This window comes from Mastomys coucha, unplaced genomic scaffold (genome assembly GCF_008632895.1).
Source record: "Mastomys coucha isolate ucsf_1 unplaced genomic scaffold, UCSF_Mcou_1 pScaffold23, whole genome shotgun sequence".
In the NCBI taxonomy this organism is placed as follows: Eukaryota; Metazoa; Chordata; class Mammalia; order Rodentia; family Muridae; genus Mastomys; species Mastomys coucha.
The window spans coordinates 84,173,111-84,192,323 of NW_022196906.1; the positions used below are offsets into that span (position 1 = coordinate 84,173,111).

General features: G+C 45.3%; 1 protein-coding gene across 1 annotated transcript in view; it reads right to left on the reverse strand.

Moving 5' to 3' along the window:
- Tbc1d2b (TBC1 domain family member 2B) overlaps window positions 1-19,213 on the reverse strand; it is a 69,552-nt gene that overhangs the window by 28,458 nt on the left and 21,881 nt on the right. Inside the window, exon 3 of the mRNA XM_031345654.1 lies at window positions 10,908-11,076. Within this exon, the coding sequence (XP_031201514.1) occupies window positions 10,908-11,076 (169 nt within the window). The remainder of the gene's footprint in view (window positions 1-10,907; window positions 11,077-19,213) is intronic.

Genomic DNA, 19,213 nt, shown 5'->3' on the forward strand with positions numbered 1-19,213 from the left:
CTCAATCACATACTTCTTAGCTCATTTTTTGAGACAGGGTTTCTCTTGAAAGCCAAGGCTCACCTACTTTGCTAGGCTAGGCAATGAACTGCAAAGATCAGCCTCTGTCCAGCTCCCCAGTGCTGGGATTACAGACACATAGCTAGCTTCTCACACGGGTCCCTGGGGTCCAAACTCAAGTCAAGTTCATTTCCTCACTAAGCCATCTTCTCACTAAGCCCCACATTAGACAGACTGTCTAAAGAGAACTTGAAAGCACAATCTGTAAGACAAAATGAGAAAAATTGAGTTTATGAAAACTTTTCTCCTTTGGAAAATATTTGCAAAACATATACCTGACAAAAGGCTCACATCCAGAATATTTAAGAATGCTTAAAGCTCAATAAGATGAATAAACAACTTGATTTAAAAATGATCAAGAGATGAGAAAAGTAAATTTTAATAAAAGAAAGAAATAATAAAAATACACGCAGTTTCTTAACTTGTAAAGTTGGACTTAAGATTTTCTTTTAAAAAACTTTATGATGGTTCCAAAGCAATAGACATTTACTGCAAACCATACTTTGAAGCTCGATTTTTCCTGGGCTAGTGATATGCAGAGAGATGTGGAGCCGTGAGTAACTTCCAGTGAGCCATGCTATAGCAAGTGTGAACTGAACAACAGGTCCTCAGGTACAGAGTAGATGAAGCTAAGCCATGTTTGCAGGGTTAGGTATATAAAATGCATGTTTGCCTTTCAGTATTTTCAACTTATGTTTGGGCTTACTAGGGCATAATCCTACCATGTAACCCATCATAAGCTGAGGGGCAGCTGTCCTGGAATGGTTAGTAAGATAACATCAAGGTTGAAGAGGTGGGTCAGCGAATAACATCACCTGCTGTTCTAGCAGAAGACCCCAGTTTGGTTCCCAGCACTCACATGGCAGCTCATCATCATTTATAACTCTTAGTTCCAGGGCATCCAATCACTTCTGGCCTCTAGAAGCACTAGGCACTTCTATAGGCACTAGGCGTGCATGTAGTACACTGATACACATGTAGGCAAAACACATACATAAAAGGATATATAAATATATTTTAAAAAGCATCACTAGTTATCATATATTAGTTAAAAGATGCACCTCACCTCCAACAGCTAAAGTTAAAAACAATAGTTAATCCTTAGTGTTTGGGAGGATGTAGAACAACTGGAACTGGCCAGTAGTGTTGGTGGGAACGTGAAAAGGAACAGTCACTTTGAAGAGTTATGTCAAGTAAGTGATAAATACAATAGGCTGTAGGCCACAAGAGCTCATTCATTTTAAATTCTTTTTTTTTTTTTTTTTTTAGTATAGAATAGAGTTTATTTAGGGCATAAGGAGGGGAGTTGAGAGGGTAGGAGAGGCAGAGAAAGGGAGAGAGAGAGAGAGAGAGAGAGAGAGAGAGAGAGAGAGAGAGAGAGAGAGAGAGAGAGAGAGAGAGAGAGAGAGAGAGAGAAAGAGAGAGAGCGCCATTTTAAATTCTTACAAAAGCACAGCTACAGTTCAAGAAAGCAGCCTGGAGGTGGCCAAGGCCAGAGGTTAAGGAAGGGCTCACGAGAGAACATGCATGCATTCTCTCTCCCTCCAGTCCCACCATCTGAAATAGGACCCAGAACTGCATAGATAGACCAAGCTGGCTTCAAGCATACTGAGATCTGCGTGCCTCTGCCTCCCAAATGCTAGGGTTACATGCCTGTGCCCTGACACACAGCAACACATTCTGATTATAGAGGTGTTTCTATGGGGTGTAATTTTCTAACATCCCTCAGCCTGTACACCTAAAATAAGTAAGTCTAATAGGCAAGTCACATCTCAATATGGCTACTAAACCAGGAGGGAAACCCGGGCATCGCTGGTGTTTCCCGAGGCAGACTGAAGATGAGAAGGGAAACTAGAGGGTCTCTAGTTTGAATGAGTCAGATGGCACTGTTGTATGAAGCAGCTATACCTCAGTACTTTATTTCTGCTGTGTGTTGCTATGTGTGAGTGTGTGCACACATATGAACAATTGTGGTTTCCTGTGTATGTATCTATGAAGAACAGATGTCAAGATCAAGTATCTTTCCCCATTGCTCTCTAATTATTTTCTTTTATTTAATTTAATTTTCCTTTTTTTTGAGGGGGGGAGGGCTAGAGAGATGGTTCAGTGAGTACGAGCACCAGCTGCTCTTGCAGAGGACCTGGGTGTAATTCTCAACATCCACTGGCTGCTCCCAACTGCCTGTAACTCCAGTTCCAGGAGTTATGATGCCCTCTTCTGGTATCTGTAGCACCAGGCAAACATGCAGTACACAGGCACACATACATATAAAATAGTCATACTCATAAAATAAGCATTTTGCTTATTTACTGGAAGAGGAGGGAGGAGGGATGCGCACCATGGTGTATGTGTGGAGGAGGCCAGAGGAGAGTTTTCCAGGTCTCGGGTAATCAGGCTTGGTGGTGGACACATCTATCTGCTCGGCAGTCATCTCACCAGCCTTCTCCACTCTATTTTTGACAAAAGGTTTTGCTGAATCAGGCACTCACTGTGTTAGCTAGATTGGCTGGCCAGAAAGCTTTTAGGAGCCCCTCCAGGACTAGGGTTACAGATGTGGATCCCAGTGGCTGGCTTTTACATATGTACTGGGGATCCAAAATCAGGTCCTCATGCTTAAGCAGCAAGCACTTTATTCACTGAATCATCAAGCTCCTTAATATTTGTGTTTTATGTAGCTTTGGTTATCCTGGAACTCCCTCTGTAGGCCAGGCTGGCCTCAAACTCAGGAGATCTGCCTGCCTCTACCTCCCAATATTTGTGTGTTTTTTTTTTTTTTAAAGATTTATTTATTTATTATATGTAAGTACACTGTAGCTGTCTTCAGACTCACCAGATGAGGGCGTCAGATCTCATTATGGGTGGTTGTGAGCCACCATGTGGTTGCTGGGATTTGAACTCATGACCTTCCGAAGAGCAGTCGGTGCTCTTCCCTGCTGAGCCATCTCACCAGCCCCAATATTTGTGTTTTTAAAAGCATGGTTTACTCCCTTGTACTTGAATTTTACTAAGGTAATTTAAAGTTTTAGATGAACAAAAAGAAATTATATAGCACATATAGGTTCTCATCCTACTGGCAGAACACATGAAGGTATCACTTTGCATGCATGAGGCTTTAACATTGAGTCCCTAGACCCGGTGATTACACTTGTCTAAGACCTGGCAGCTGTGTTCTTACTGAGTACTGAGGCCACAGGCAGTAAACAGAGTAAGCCCGTTCCATGTTACTCACAGCCTAGTGTCTTCTGGTGCCTGGCTCTGTGCAGAGTGGCCATGTCAACCTCCACGGGAACCTAAGAGAGCGCGCTAGTGTCACAGTCAATCCTGGTTTCACAACATTTCAAAACTGCAGAGAATATGATTTCAAAATAGTTGCTCTGGAAGAAAAGGAAGTCTCACAAATGCTTCATCTACCCTGCACATCGCCTGCACCTGTGAGCCTGCCCACAGCTCTAGGGACATTTCCCAGGCCTGGAGCTCCTTGTGTCCTGCTCTCCTACGACATGTGTCAGGAGTTACAATCTCCTTGCCATCTGGCATGGCATCAACATGTGCTCTTGTTCTTTCCCTCCAGAATGGTATGTGGAACACAGTGCCAATGAGGAGTGTGCTCAGGGGGAGTGAGCTCTGCCTGCCACTCCTGTTCTTAAGAGTCAACAAAAAAAAGGAGAAACCAGAGAAGACCCAAACTCAGCCCAGGCAGGAAGAAAGGCAGTTTCAGTAACTAACTTCCATGTGATCTGCTTTCCCCACAGGGCTTGTTTCCAGGCTGTTGCAAGCCCCTGCAGCTGAAGGACAGCCGAGGGGACAGCCTAGGGTGCTGTGACAACTGCCAAGGCTTGGGGAATGGAGAAGTGAGACTGGCTTCAAAGTGAACTCTTTCAGCTCAAGTATTATTTAATCAAGCCCTGGGTGAATGTGTTCTTGGCAGAACCCAATTCTTGATTGTGCAACACACTGTGCTGCATGGGTCACACTTTCCAAAATAAATAAATGTAATTTAAATGAATTCAAATAACACAGTAGTTTTATACTCAAATACTCACTGTAATCTCGATGAGCAAGTGGACATTGGGAGTTGAGAGAAGTGTTTGGAGATGTCCCATCAAATCTCCCCAGGGCCTTTAACTTCACAAGCTGCCCACACAGCCACACAGTGGCCAGCACCCCAATTCTTCAGTGGTGAGAGGCTGGGCTAAGGTGAGTCTGGACTTACAGAAGGCTGGGGGGGGGGCAATAGGGGAGCAGGCTAGCCCAGAGGCATCACTCAGCTCCCTTCCCCCAGACCATGGTCAGAGAAACAAAACAGAATGTAGCCTCTCACCGACACTTTTCCTCCATGAAGATGACTAAGCACGACCCCCTCTGAATTGCTGAGCAGATGCCCACAGCTAGGGAATAGATAGGGCACGGCCATACAAATGAACTCTGGACCAGCCCCAACAGAGTTACTGAGTTAGGGCGTTCCAGACCATACAGTGCCACAGCTCTAGGGATCATGAAGCTGTCATCCACACCCCGTTGCTGCCGAGCCTCACACCACAGCTGGGAGCACAGCTCTGGTGAACGTGGGCCTCATGACTTGGTGGACACAGAGAAAGCACATCCAGGTCAGGCGAACACGAAGGCACTGAGACAGTGTATCCTGCTGGGTCTCTTAACAGGCAGAGAGAATTCCAGGGTGCTTACATATACAAATTCACTTCTAGTAGCTATCTCTTGAGTATGGACTTAAAAAGGCTTCATTTTTTTTTTGGCTGAGCCCCTCAGCATGAGCAGGCTTCTGCTGTCATGATTATTACATGAAGGTCCTGAGTTGGGGAGGTCATCCTGGGTTATCTGAGGCAATGAGAAAGGCCATCTTTCTCGTCATCAGAAAGGTTATCGAAAAGACTAAAAGAGCAGAATGAGTTGATCCAGGATACCGAGAACTTGGCTCCTGCAACAAGTAGATCCAGCAGTACCAGCAGAAGAGACCAGCTGCTCCCCCTCTCATAACTCCCAATTCGAAATAGGATACGAGACCTGGGTTAGCTGGTTGGTGGCCTTGGATAAGTCACAGATGGACACTGTCTGGGGCCTGTTTTTGCCATACCGAGACAGATGTCATCCTAGACATGGCTAAGGTCTTCCAGTCTATAAGCCACAGCCATTGTTTCTCTAAAGCCAAGTAGTCCTGATAATGAACAGGTTCCTGGAAGTGCATGGTTCCAGCCATGATGGAAAGAAGTGCTGAAGTGCTGGCAAGAAGTGGTAGGTACAAACAACCTGTGCTCCCGGAAGCTGTTAGGAAAGACATCGACAGTAACACGCACACACGCATGCACGGAGAGCCTGGCCAACATCTTCCACCCTCTTCCCCATGTATCCCCTCCAGAAGGCCCAGTTCTGAAAACATCCACGAGACAGCAACGTGACTACAAGCCTCATATGTTTTGGAAAGGCTGAGCTACATCTTAAAACAAGGAAAATATAAACAAGTACAGCTCAGCCACAGACGAGAATTACTTCCCCAAATGCTCCAGATATCTGGGCACTGGTTTGGGCTGTGGTGGCCTTCTCTTTGAAATTGGGCTCTGAAAGAGATGAGTCACCACCAGGCATAGCCCTAGATGCCAAAACCAGTGGATTCCTGGGAATCTCAGTCACGCATACATGTGACGTTGTTATCGGGCTTGGGGGGTCATGAGAAAGAGCATAAATGAAGGGCCAGGAAACAGCAGGCAGCAGAACCAGAAGGCCCGGCAGACAGAGCCTCAATGCCTGTATCACTTCATCCTCTAGGGACCACTAGCTGAGCACTAACGATCAGCCGGACTCTATGAGGCGGTGGTAACTCATATATGCCATCTGGAATTTCACGAGAGGTCTAGCTCTTTACCTAGTGTGATCTGGATGGTAGGTAAGTTAAATGACAAAGTCATTAAAGCAGGAAACTTAAGTAAAAGTAACTACACCTCCAACAGAGGTACCTAAAAGCAGGAGTGAGGGGGCCTGCCTGCCACAGCCACTGGCTAGAGTCTGCCTTACTGGGATAAACCACCCTTGTATGATGTCACCTGACTTTTCTAATCCTGTTTTGCTGCTGCTGCTCTTAATGGGATAAGGACATACACTTACAATGTAAGACTAGAATCTTACAGGCTTTTACGTTTTTTTCTGACTCCTCATAACCATGTCACCTACTTTCTCTCAACAGTATTTTAGTTGCATTACCTCCTATCAGTTTTCTCCCTACGCATCTAACTAATTTTTTAATGGAAAATAAATCTCCTATATCTTAAGTAAGTACTAAATGATTCAATCGTATCGTACAAGAGCAATTACAATGGGCTCCTGTGGCTGTGTGAAGGAGAATGTCCCCCGCATATCTGAGTACTTGTTACCCAGTTGGTGGAACTCTTTGGGAGGGTTTAGGAGGTGTTGCTTTGTTGGAAGACATGGGTCACTGGGCTTTGAAGTTTCAAAAGCTCAGGTCATTTCCAGTTATCTCTTTCTGCTTCCTACGTGTGAATAAGGATGTGAATTTTCAGCTACTGTACCAGTGCCATGCGGACTCAAAACCTTTTCCAACAGTGAGCCCCAAATCAAACATTTTCTTTTCTAAGTTGCCCTGGTCATCGTACTCTATCATGACAACTGAACTCAGTCACTAAAACAGCCATCAGTTATTAGACTCTTGCAAATTTCTAGCTCAGCTGTAGGAGCCGGGCCCTTGAGTCTTGTACAACAGTGTGAAATTTAAACTCAGTTCATCAGGGGAGTCTCATAGAGGGCCCCAACTGAACTGGTGAATTCAATAAATGTACACACAAACACATGGTTATCCCCAACCTTGACCTCAATCAATTTAGTACTCGTTTGAATCTAATACAAAAATACTTGAGCCTGTCCTTTATGGGAAAAATGGCTTTACTATTTTTAAGGTTATCAAGTTTTCTCTATGTTAGGGTTGTAGCTTAGAAGGCACAAGCTTGCTTAGCATGCTGCAATCCCTGGAACCATTAAAAAAAGGTTCCCCACTCACTCAGATCATGTTGTTTTAACCTTCCTAGCACATGCCCACAAGTAAAAAGAAAAAAAGAAACAATATAACCACCTGAGATCTGTCTGAGCATTCTGCTTCCTGCAGAGAGCAGTCCTGTGGAACTCCACAAGGAGTTGCTTGTCACAAGACCAACAATGGTGACATTCTCTTTCCTAAAAATGGAGTCCCATGTTGCTCCACACTGTTTGTTCCTATTAACTTTTCCTCATCTAGTCCATCGTATGAGGTATGCATGGTTACTTACAAATGAGATCTGGAGGCACAGACTGGTGTGTGACTTGCTTGAGCTATCTGCCTATGAAGTGGCACAGCTGAGCATCCTCTAGGGAAGTCTGACTCTAACACCCAACAGCACAACTGGCTTGCTCCTACTGGCAGTACCTCCAAACTTGCTTGGAGAGTTGTCACGAACAAAGGTGACATGTGTTCTCTTTTCCAGGTGGAGACACTCTGAGCTCTGGGAAATGGGAAGTGCGCAATTCTGTAGGCCTGATCCCACCTCATTCCACAGTCTCCTCTGAGGGCAGAGGGGCTGCACAAGACTAAATCCCTGGCTAGCTAACAGCCCTCTATGTGCATTCTTGTTTACTCCAGGCTGGCCACTGTAGGATCATTGCCAGCTCTGGATATTCTTATGCTGAAGAATAAAAGGATACCAAGTCCCCATTGGAGGGACCTGGGTTGTCTTTAAGTTTGGTCACACACTTCTGTAACACAGCCTTGAGCAAGTTGCTCTAAATTTCTAAGCCTCAGCTTTTTAACATGAAAAATGAAGCAAGAGTCTCTGTGGTTTTCTGATTTTTTAGGAGCACAGAACACTTTCTTTACTAAGAAGCACGATATGGTGCTGGGTCTGGGGGAGGCAGCCTCCCCTTGCCTCCCACCCTCTTCCCCTGGGCATTGGGCAATACTGAGTGGGCCTCCTAGCAGATCAGTCAGATGTTCACAAGGCAAGCGGGACTCCATGAGATAGACGAAAGAGGGCCTCTGCTGATAAGTGGTGAGCACAGGCTTGCAGATGAAGAGGAAGCAAGCAAACAGCCAGAATGCAGAGGCTCACACACTGAGAATTTTGGAAAACAGCTACTAGAGGGTCAGACTAGAGTCACACTGCTTACACTCAAGTGTCAAAGGAAGAGGCTTGCAACAACTACTACCCATGGCTCTTTGATCCAGTGTGAGCATGTGGTCGGTGGCAAGAGGGGCAGAACATGGACAGAATGGGTCAGGGCAGGACTGCTGCCAGGCCAGAGGCAGAGTGGACAGGCCTCATAGTAATCTCTTTCACAAGTGCTGGTCGTCTGAGGTCTGGAGATCCCTGTCACATTCTACTCAGTTCCAATACAAATTTATGTCTGCAGAACTGAAAATACATGCAAAAGTGACTTTATTATATGCAATCAAACACAAAGGCTTATATAAAAAGAAGTATGGGAAAGACACTTGCTAAACCAGTGTATCATTAGATGGTGGCTTCTACAACACTCTAAACATACAGGGGGACTGCAGGAGCATGGCTGCCTGGCAGCGCACTGGTCATGTTGTGGGTCCTACAGTAGAGTAGAAAGCTTTCAGGTGTCCTTTGGTGCAGCAACATAATGCTGCGCCAAAGATGATGCGCAAATGACCACGTGGGAAAACATGCTCAATGTTGGTACTCATCAAGGAAATTCAAACCAATCCCACAATGAGATGCCAGCCAATTCACACTAGTAGGATGGCTAAGATTAAAAAAGGTGACAACTGGGGCTGGGGAGATGGCTCAGTAGGTAAGAATGCTTGCTAGGCAAGCATGAGCACTTGAGAACTCACATTAAAAAAAAAAAAAGGCAGGTGTGGCCCTGCACACCCCTGTAATCAAACACCCTGTGTGTACATACAGGAAGTTCATGAGGATTGTGTGCATTTGTGTAAATCCAGGAGGATCACTAGGACTTACATGTGTGTGCATGTGTGAGAATCCAGGAGGACCATGAGGACTTGTTGGATCCCATGCCAGCTCTGGGTCCAACTATCTCAATAGAATAAGGCAAAGGATATAGCAGGGGCTCTGATGTTCACATATGGGTGCAGAGATGTACACGCATGTGGGCACATGCTACATATACATAAAGAGAACCCTCATACGACACTGACATAATATGTTAGACAGAATAACTAGGCCAGCCTGGCAGTTTCTCAAAGGGTTAGACACACTCACTATGGGTCTGGCTGTAGGTACTCAGCTAACAGAAACAAAACTGTGTGTCCATACAAAAACTTGCTACAGTGGACAAGTGGAGGGACTGGAGAGATGGCTAAGTAGTTAAGAGAGAGTTTATATACTCTTGAAGAGGACCTGGGTCTGGCTCCCACCCCCCACAGGTCAGTTTGCAACCATCAGTAACTCTAGTTCCAGGGAATTGGATGCCCTTTCTGGCCTCCAAGGGTTCTAACATGTAATACACATTAAACTCACACAAGCACCCAGACATATATACACATTTAAAAAAATGAGAAATGAAATCAACTCATGTTCATCAACTAATGAACAATACTAAGCAAGAAAACCAAAACATGGCCTATTCATGTCAAAGTTTCAGCTGTCAATCTAGAAGAGAGTGACAATCTGGGAAGAGAGCCCTAATGAGGGAGTGTCAAGATTACGTTGGACTTGGACAAATCTGTGGGGGACTGTCTTGATTACATTAATTGATATTGGAAGAGCTGTGTGGGTCTTAGGCTATATATGAGAGGAGAAAGTGAGCCGTACAACACACATGCATTCCTTCTGTTTGCTCTTGTCTGAGGATTTGCCTAGCTATTTCACGTTCTTGACGCCCTGACTTCCCTACAATATGGAGTATAACCTGGAACTGTAAGCCGAATAAATGAAGTTGCTTCTATCAGAGTGCGGCAGGAAACGGAACTAGGATAGTATACACCTAGCCATAAAAGGAAATACTTATATGCATACCACTACCCTGATAAATCTTGAAAACATGCCAAGTGAAGAAAGCCACATAATATATTGTGCAATCCCTCATGAAAGATTCAGAATAAACCAATCCACACAGATGGAAAGCAGACTTGCCTAGGACTGAGGTGGGGAGAGAGGGAAGAAGGCAGGAGAGCAGGAAAGGCTCATATAAAAGCTCTCTGTTGGGAATGATGCAAATGTCCTAAAATTTAGTCAGGCCCACACATGTCTATAATCCCAGACTCAGGAAGCTGAAAAAAGGAGGAGAATTACAAGTTCAAGACTAGCCTTGGCCATTTAGCAAGAATACAGCTAAGAAACAAAAACAAACAAACAAACAAACACAACAAAATGTTCTAAAATTGATTGTATAACTCTGGATATATGAAAAAACCACCAAATACCCTCTTGTAAATGGGTGAATTATATCTCAACAAGGCCTTTCTTAAAAACACATAAAACAGACAAAAACCTACTTCTATTCTCACTGGTCCACACAGTCAAAGAAGAAAACCCCACAGCAGAGCCTATGGACCAGCCCTGAGATTTAGGAAGAGGGTGAAGCTGGAAGGACAAGCCCAGCCCTGCATCTGGAAGCCACCTGAGCTCCCGAACAGTCAGGCAATCAGGGGAAACCACCTGATGATACTTGACGTGGTGCCAGGAACAGCACAGGCTTTAAAAAAAATGACCTGTGTCAAAGTGTGCTGCAAAGCACAAAGACCCTTCTTCATAAATGTAAAGTGGCTTTATAATGTCACATGTAAACATATAAGCCACATTATAACTCATTGTCAGGGAGAACCCATCTTCAACAGCATACGCTACTCCCCAAAGACTCACTTGAGCTCATTACCCCACTGCTTCAGAGAGTAAAAGTTAATGGGATTCGGATGCCCGGGGGCCGGCTGATGAGCAGCCCGGTCTCCCACCAGCTCTCCAGGGGTAGCTTCCACAGCGAGCACAGTTCTGGCTTTTTCTGCAGAAGGATTTGGGTGCTGGGAAATTATATCTGAAAGAAAGGTAAATAATTATTAGTTAACTCAAACGTTCACAGGAAACTTATCCCAGATAAAACACTGACTTGCTATACTACAGAAGAATGTCAGCCACATGTGTAATCGCACATTTTGATGTATACTATATAAAAAAACTGGTCCTTGCATAGCTTTTGTGTCCGTGAGCTCTCTTTATCTAAAGCAGAGCCATGCTTCTCAAAGTAGGGTTATGATGTGCTTCAAGGCCACTGGAAATTGACAGTGTTCCTCCAGGCAGAGAAGAAAGGATAGAATTTCCCTCTAGTTTTGTAGATCAGCAACCGTGTGATAAGGAGTCATTTCCAGGATTAAACTGCTACTTGAACATAGTAAAGCAGGATCAGCTTTGTATACTCTCCTCGTTTCTCCTAGGAGATGGAACAACTAGACATAAGCATGTTTCCTAGCCTCTGTGAACTGTGACAGTGAAGTTAGACATAAGCATGTTTCCTAGCCTCTGTGAACTCTGACAGTGAAGAGATACGGTTTCTCACCACACAGGAGCTCAGCAAACTCACAGGCAAAAGCACGGACACCCAAAGCTTTTCTTTAAAATGCAAGCTTTGGGGACGGGAGCATTGGCTCAGTGATTAAGAGCACTGGATGCTCTTATAAAGGATCCAAGTTCAGTTCTCAGCACCTACATGGCAGCTCATAGCCATCTAGAACTCCAGTTCCAGACATCACGCCCTCTTCTGGCCTCCACGAGTACTGCAGTCATGTGGAGCACTTACCAACATACCACACACATTCAGCCAAACACTCATACACATAAAATCTCTTTAAAAAAAAAAAAAGTAAACTCTGAGGGATATTCCAGCTTGAAATAATATGATGCCGAAGATTTACTTGAAAATAACAATATCTTAAATAATATTTATATCTTAAATAATATTTGTTTCAACTGACATGCTAAATTGTTTCAAAATTAGAAAGGCAGATAGGGGTAGGAAATAGAAATGTTGTAACAAAAACAGTAAGTGATAAAGCCACCTACTGAACACAAAGATAATACTGGTACTCATTTCGCATCATGTTTAAAGAAACAACTCTAACAATCCAAACATTTTGTATTTTTTCCCAGTTGACGATGTTCTGAGAACAAGTAATGTTTGTAAACAGAACTTCATATTATTTGATAATGATCAACTTGATCTACACGTCTTTTAAATAAAGTATTCACAATATTAATGTGAAAACACAATTAGAACAGAACTGCTAACCCCTGACAGCCAAGAAGAAAATTAATTTCTAATAGATCAGGAATACCCCAGGGCTGCTTAGGACTTGTCTCCACAAAAGACTAGTCAAGCCAGCAGGGCCCAAGAACCCTAGGCAGTGATGACTCTTGGAGACAGATGTCCTAGCTGGGAATGCCTTCTTACAGGCTCTCACTTTGCAGGCAGCTCACCAACCTGACTACCGTGTCAGTGGGAAAGACTCCAAGAGCATCCTGTGAAAGCATCCTGATTGTGACAAGAATGAGGGGCTGCTGTCAGGGATCGACACACAGCTCGTGGGCATACTGTCATGTCTCAAGCACTAGGTGCTGAGGAATAGCACCAACAACACAGGGCTGTTACCCTAAAGGAGAATTCTTCAAGGAAGGTCAATGAGCTTCCAATCAGCACAGAACACAGAAAGTCCTGGAGCCAGACCCTTGCTCTGTGTTCATGGATTATTCCAGAAGATGCATGGGAACCACTGGATGGAGAGAGAAGGGTAAGCACAGTGGTTGCTCTCTTCGCTGAAATGCTGGGGTCCCCTTTAAGATTTCATTTGGAAGAGGGAATCTCATAAGCAAAAGGAAAAGAGTTCAGACACTGCTAATTCAGCCCAATCTCTAGCTACTGTGTCAGGACACTAAAACCCTGGTCCTGGGATGAGAGTCACCTGCCTTGGCAGTAACTGGCATGGCTAGGAAGCAGAGAAGACATTGTTCAAAACCTGACAGCCAAAATCTAGCCATCATGCACCATCTGTGAGTACCTGGGCTAGCCCACAGGCACACTGAGATCTACTCTTTACTTCAGAGAAAGGCAGAGCTATTCCACACACTTCCTGAAGGCTGGTCTCTTACAGACCCAACTTGACAAAGACCACGGCAGTTCTAAGTCTGGCCAGGAAACTGTACTCATTGCTACAGTTGGTCGGTCCTGTGTGGGCTGGCAGCAAGGTCGGGAGGCCACTCAAGTGTGGGGTTTGGGGGTGTCACTCTTAGATGTGGTAAGCTACCTATTACCATAAAAACTCACAGTCCACCCAGGAAAAGACTTTAGAGGGGCTGGAGGGGGTGGGGCAGAAAGGGTCTTCAGGAAGACCATGGGAGATCATACTGCAGAGATGATTTCTATTGGGGTCTTGAGTAGAAATGACCTTAAAGTCGCAATTTTGCCTGAATCAATCTGTCTGTCTGTCTGTCTGTCTGTCTGTCTATCTATCTATCTATCATCTATCTATCTATCTATCTATCTATCTATCTATCTATCTATCTATCTGTGTTTGGGTACTGTCTGTCTATCTATCTGTGTTTGGGTACTATCTGTCTGTCTATCTATCTGTCTATCTATCTATCTGTGTATTGAGTACTTTGTCCACATATGTTTATTTACTATGTACATACCTGATACCCATGGAGGTTAGAAAAGGGTGTCAGATCCCTTGGAACTGAAATTATGGATGGCTGTGAACCATCATGTGGGTACTGGGAATTGAACTCAGTTCCTCTGGAAGAACAGCAAGTATTCTTAATCACTGAACCATCTCTCCAGCCCTGAGTATATTCTTATGGTTATTGCAGTTTCAGTTTGGTTTTGCCAGAAACTTCTGCAGACAGCAAAGTGCACACATGCTCCAGAAAAGTCCCAAGAGAAAGAACACTGGGCGATGGCCATTTGCCCCACTCCAGTGTTGGAGAGCAAGGAGAGTCCATCACCATAATAGGTAGGGAAGATTAGATATGCTTCAAGAGGATTAGGCTCTTGTGCTTGCTAGGCCAGTACTCCACCACAGAGCCACAATCCCAGCCTCCAAAAAGCTTTTTAAATCAAATTGAGTTTCAATCTCGATTGTGAAGGAGTGAGGAGTCAGAAGAAACAGGGATATCTTCATGAAGCTATAATTCCCATCGAGAGACAAGAAGCCACAGGGTTCTGAGAACCCCTAGGGTAGACCAGCCTATGCACCTAAATTAAGGCTCTCCTATCTGTCCATGATCCCCACCAAGAACACAGCCTGAGACCTGATTCGCTAATAGCATAGCTAACACTGAGCTGCAGAAAGACTCAGTGGAATGAGTAACATGTCTGGCTGAATGGCTAATTGTAGGAAATTGCTACGGGGCAAGAATGGCTTCCTGTGGGTTGAGGAAATGATGCAAGAGGTGGCTGAGGCCTCCACAGTTCTCAATGGGTTCTCACTCTCGGCTCCTCCTGACGTCCTGCCATTTCCTGGTAAGTTCCCTGAATTAGCAGAGGTCCATCAGACTCATCTTCCCTCTCTTCTCTCCCATTACTCTTTGCTTCTTAGCAATCTTAGCCCCAGCTGCCATCTATAGTCACAGCAACTGCCTCCTGTACAGACTCAGGATGCCTCCAGGGACCAACCCCTGACCAGTTCTGGGCAGTTTCCTTTCAGAGGCTCGTTCACACAGCTCTGCTATGTCCTCTCACCCACAGCCTGACTTCCTCAGAACCCTGGCTCTGAGAACATTCTGAGGATGCTGAGATGCAGTGCGTCACTGTGATATAAGCCTCTCAGAGACAGCACTGCTGATTACCGTGGCACATATGCAAAACACTGAACGGTATCTCATAGCACTTCACAAACAGGGTAACACAGACACGCAAGTGTGATCGTTGCACAGGACTGTGGCATCAGAGGGTGACAGGTGACTGGGATGCTAGAGCCAGCTCTGCGCTCCACCCACATGCCTCCATGCAGCCCAAAGGCCTAGGGCAGTGGTTCTCAACCTGTGGGTCGAAACCCCTTTGGTGGTGGGGTCAATAGACCCTTTCACAGGGGCTGCATATCAGATACCCTGCATATCAGACATTTACATTATGGTTCAGAATAGTAGCAAACTTACAGTTATGGAGTACCTAAGAAAATAATTTTAGGGCTGGGGTCACCACATGGACGTGTATTAAAGGGTCACACCATTAGGAAGGTTGGGGACCTAGAGGGACCTCTGCCTATGCTACTGAATCCGTGTGGCCATACAGAGCTGCAGAAGGTGTGACAGTTACAGGAGGTAATGAATGCACCTTTGCAGAGGAAATATGTGGTCACCGCGAGCTGTTTTCACAATACTGTTTTCTTAAGAAATACATTCATCTACAGGCAATCAGACCACTACCGCTGGAGCTTGAGATAAAGTCTCCTGCCCCGGACTAGCTCACACGGCGGGCAGCAGAGAGGGCAGGGTGATAGCTACCTTCCATGCCTGACTCTCAGGAAGCCTCACCAACAGCCAGGTCTTACTAGCTCTGCTCTTTCTTCAAAGGTCTTGTGGAGAACAAAGTAAACAACTGGGCTGGACATCTACCCTGATGTGCATTTCAGTGTGTGCATTCTCAAATACTATGAGGACCTGCAGGCACACCCTTGTTTCTTAGTGGAAATGAAGATTTCTATATGTAGGCAGTTGATTTGTATCTTTCCAAGTAATAATCTGAAGTGAGGTCCTTATCCAACCAAATCCGGCAGACAATGGGGAATGGTGTTTGAGGTGCATCCCAGAAGCCAGGTTGTGAAGGGCTAACAGATGGAACACAAAAAGGGACAAAGTCACCCCGCTTTCTAATGCCTGACTGAAAAACTGGAAAACCACACAGCTAACAGCCTCTTGCTCTAAAGGCACGAAATAGAGAAGCATATGCAATCACGTGACAGTGCCAGCCTACTAGCAGCTATTCATCCCAGCTTCTTAAGAGTAAGGCTTTGATGGCCATGTGCTCAGCTGAAACACTCAGCTCCCCATATTCCCTTCTAGGTGTCTGCTGTGGCCAGAAGGAACTGCCACATGAGAGTCACTGCTAGTGAGAAACTGAAGGTTTCTGTGGAAGCACCCACTTGCGACATAAGGGCCAACCCAGAAACAGCGGGCATGAATCAGAAAGCTAGTCCTAAGAATGGGGCAATGGAAGTGGCTGAGGAGTCAGCGCTCCAGCTTCGAACTGCCCCTGAGTGAGAAAAATAATGTTCTTGTTAATCCAGCCTCCTATCTAATGTAGTGAAACATACATCCTCACCCATTCAAAGTCACATTATCAGGTGAGTGAGTGAGTGAGTGAGCGAGTGAATGAGTGAGTGAGTGAGTGAGCGAGTGTGTGTGTGTGATCTCTGCAATGGGCGTTCCCTTTTAATCCTTGCGATGTGGAGGGTGGACACACTTTGTTTTCATGGCACAGTGTGCACTCCTGCAGTAGTGGATAAGTGACCTGCTCAGAGCCCGACGACCAGTAAATATCAGAGTTAAGACTCGGAGCCAGGCCCACAAGCCTTCAGACAGAATCGCCTTCCGAAGTCAGCGCTTGGCTTTCCATGCACGTGTCTTCCTCTCTCTCCACACTGACTTCAGGTGCCTGGAGGGTCATGAATGGGTGGACACTCAGGCAAAAATGCACACGGTGGGCTGGGAGAGATGACTGGATGACCAGGAGACAAAAGCATATGTTTTATTTTTCATGGAAACCAGTGCTATGAAAAATGGTCATCTTTCAGTCAAGCTGGTCTTAGCACAGTTAGGCTAAAGCCGGCCGGTAACCACAGCACAGCTACAGACAATCGTAGGACACTGCTACAGAAAGAACCACAACATTTATCATTTAACCAGTTCCTCTCTGCTGAGGATGAAAGGAAAGGGTCTGAAATACAGCCTTCTCTTTAGCAGAAGTGGCCATGGGTCTCATGGAACTGGATTACAGGCAGTTGTGAGCCAACTTAACATGGGTGTTGGGAGCCACACTGAGATTTCTAAAAGAGCAACAAGCGTTCTTAACTTCTAAGCCATCTCTCTAGCCCCTGGTCTTCTGGACTTTCTACTTTAGAAGTTTTCACTTTTTGGCTTTAGATAAGGTCTTAAATTTTGAGGGCAGCCAGCAGGTTCTCCCAGCCCGTTCTAGGATTGGCTTGGCTGGCCCCGAGCATCATGTCCTTAGAGTAGCCCCCGACAACGACAACGCTGAGCTCAGCCCATGCAAGGGCCCAAGCTGCACTGCATTTCCCCTGACACTTCTTGCTTTTCTCTGCACAAATATTCTGGCTGACAGGAACGCTTGAGAGGAGAGACTGTCGACAACCTCAGGCACTTGCTGATTGAGCAAACAGTATGGTACAAACTCTAAGCTCCCATAGCTGGAATCCCCAAACCACAGAGAGGGCAGATGACTCCTCTCACTCCCTACCTAACCTCTGGTTTACAAGGAGGCAGGACAGACATGACAGAGGGACTGCAAGAGCAGGTGCCACCTCTGTGCCCTCCTTTCAGCAGCACACCTGAGTCCTTGCTGGAGAGGAGTAATCCTTCTCCTCGAAGCGAAGGCAAGTGATCTTAAAGTCACTAGCACAGAGGCTGGCCATGCCCTATAGTTTCTTCCCCGTATTCTGAGTGACCTTGAAACTGATGTAGAGCTTCCAGTCACTGACAGAGTGCTAATAGTGCCTTCTGAGTACCTTAGTCTATGGACTGGGAGCAGAGGCAGGAAGATGTAGGAGTTCAAGGTTTTCCTCAGCTACAAGGTGAGTTTGAGGCTCGCTTGGGCTACACAAGACTCTGTCTCAAAAAATTGTAAAACAAGTAAAAAAAAAAATAAAAGGTGCAGCTCAGCTGCCAGAGTGCTTGCCTACTATACCCCAGCACCCATAAACCAATGTAGTGGTGCAAATATGTAATCTAGCATGGGGAGGTTAAGGCAGGATGATCAGAGTTCAGGGCTAGCCTAGAACAATGAAAATAAACATTAACAGTAACAATAACAACAACAACAACAATAATAACAACAACAACAACAACAACAAGAAAACCCAAACCAAACTAAGCCTCAGGCAACAGGAAGCTACACGCACTGGAAGCTAAGCGCTTCCCTTCCATTCTTAGGAGCATCAGAACACTAAGACCCACGACAAGGGCTCCTAGAGAAACATCCACGGGTACAGACTTACACAGTACCTTCTTACTAACTAGACAGACAGTCTGCTAAAAACAAACAAAACAACAACACACCCAACCAGGGAAGCAAGGCTGGCAAATTCGAGAGTCTAAGATGGTGATTCCAGAAGGAAGCAGCAGCTCTGTGCTCAGAATTCAGATGGCACTGGCTCTTGCGTTGCTGAGCAGAGGGTCCCACACGCTTTACAGAGTGCAGACCACAGCTTTTCACAGAAGTGCTAGAACAAACCCTGTACCAGTTTCAATTTTAATGTGTACTCCTTTGCAGTGTTAGCAGAGGCCAGGCAAGGTGTCATACAGCTTGAACCCCAGCACCGCAGTGGCGGAGGCGGAGGCAGGTAGATCTCCATGAGTTTAAGGTCAGCTTGGTCTACATAGTGAGTTCCAGGCTAACCAACTGTATAGTGAGACTCTATCTCAAAAAAAATGTAACTAAGAATGCTAATACAAGGCTGTCAAGATATTTCAGTGAGCAAATGTGCTTGCTGCTGAGGCTGACGACATCTCTGGGACTCATATGGTGGGAAGAGAAAAGTGACACCTAACTTATTCTCCAATCCCACATGCTCACTGTAGCACATGCAGGGGCATACCCACACTTGCACACACATGCATGCACTGTGCACACACAAATATAATTATTTAAAAAGATTTATTTATTTTATTTATATGAGTTCATTGTAGCTGTCTTCAGACACACCAGAAGAGGGTATAGGATCCCATTACAGATGGTTGTGAGCCACCATGTGGTTGCTGGGAATTGAACTCAGGACCTCTGGGAGAGCAGTCAGTGCTCTTAACCACTGAGCCACTCTCCAGCCCCCAAAAATATAATTTTAAAATTATTTTTTAAATTGCTAATAAAATGCCCTGGCCATTTTAGAGTTCCCTCAGGGCTTAGGAGCTCCAGGCTTGTCCTAACAAGCAATCAGGAAGGAGAC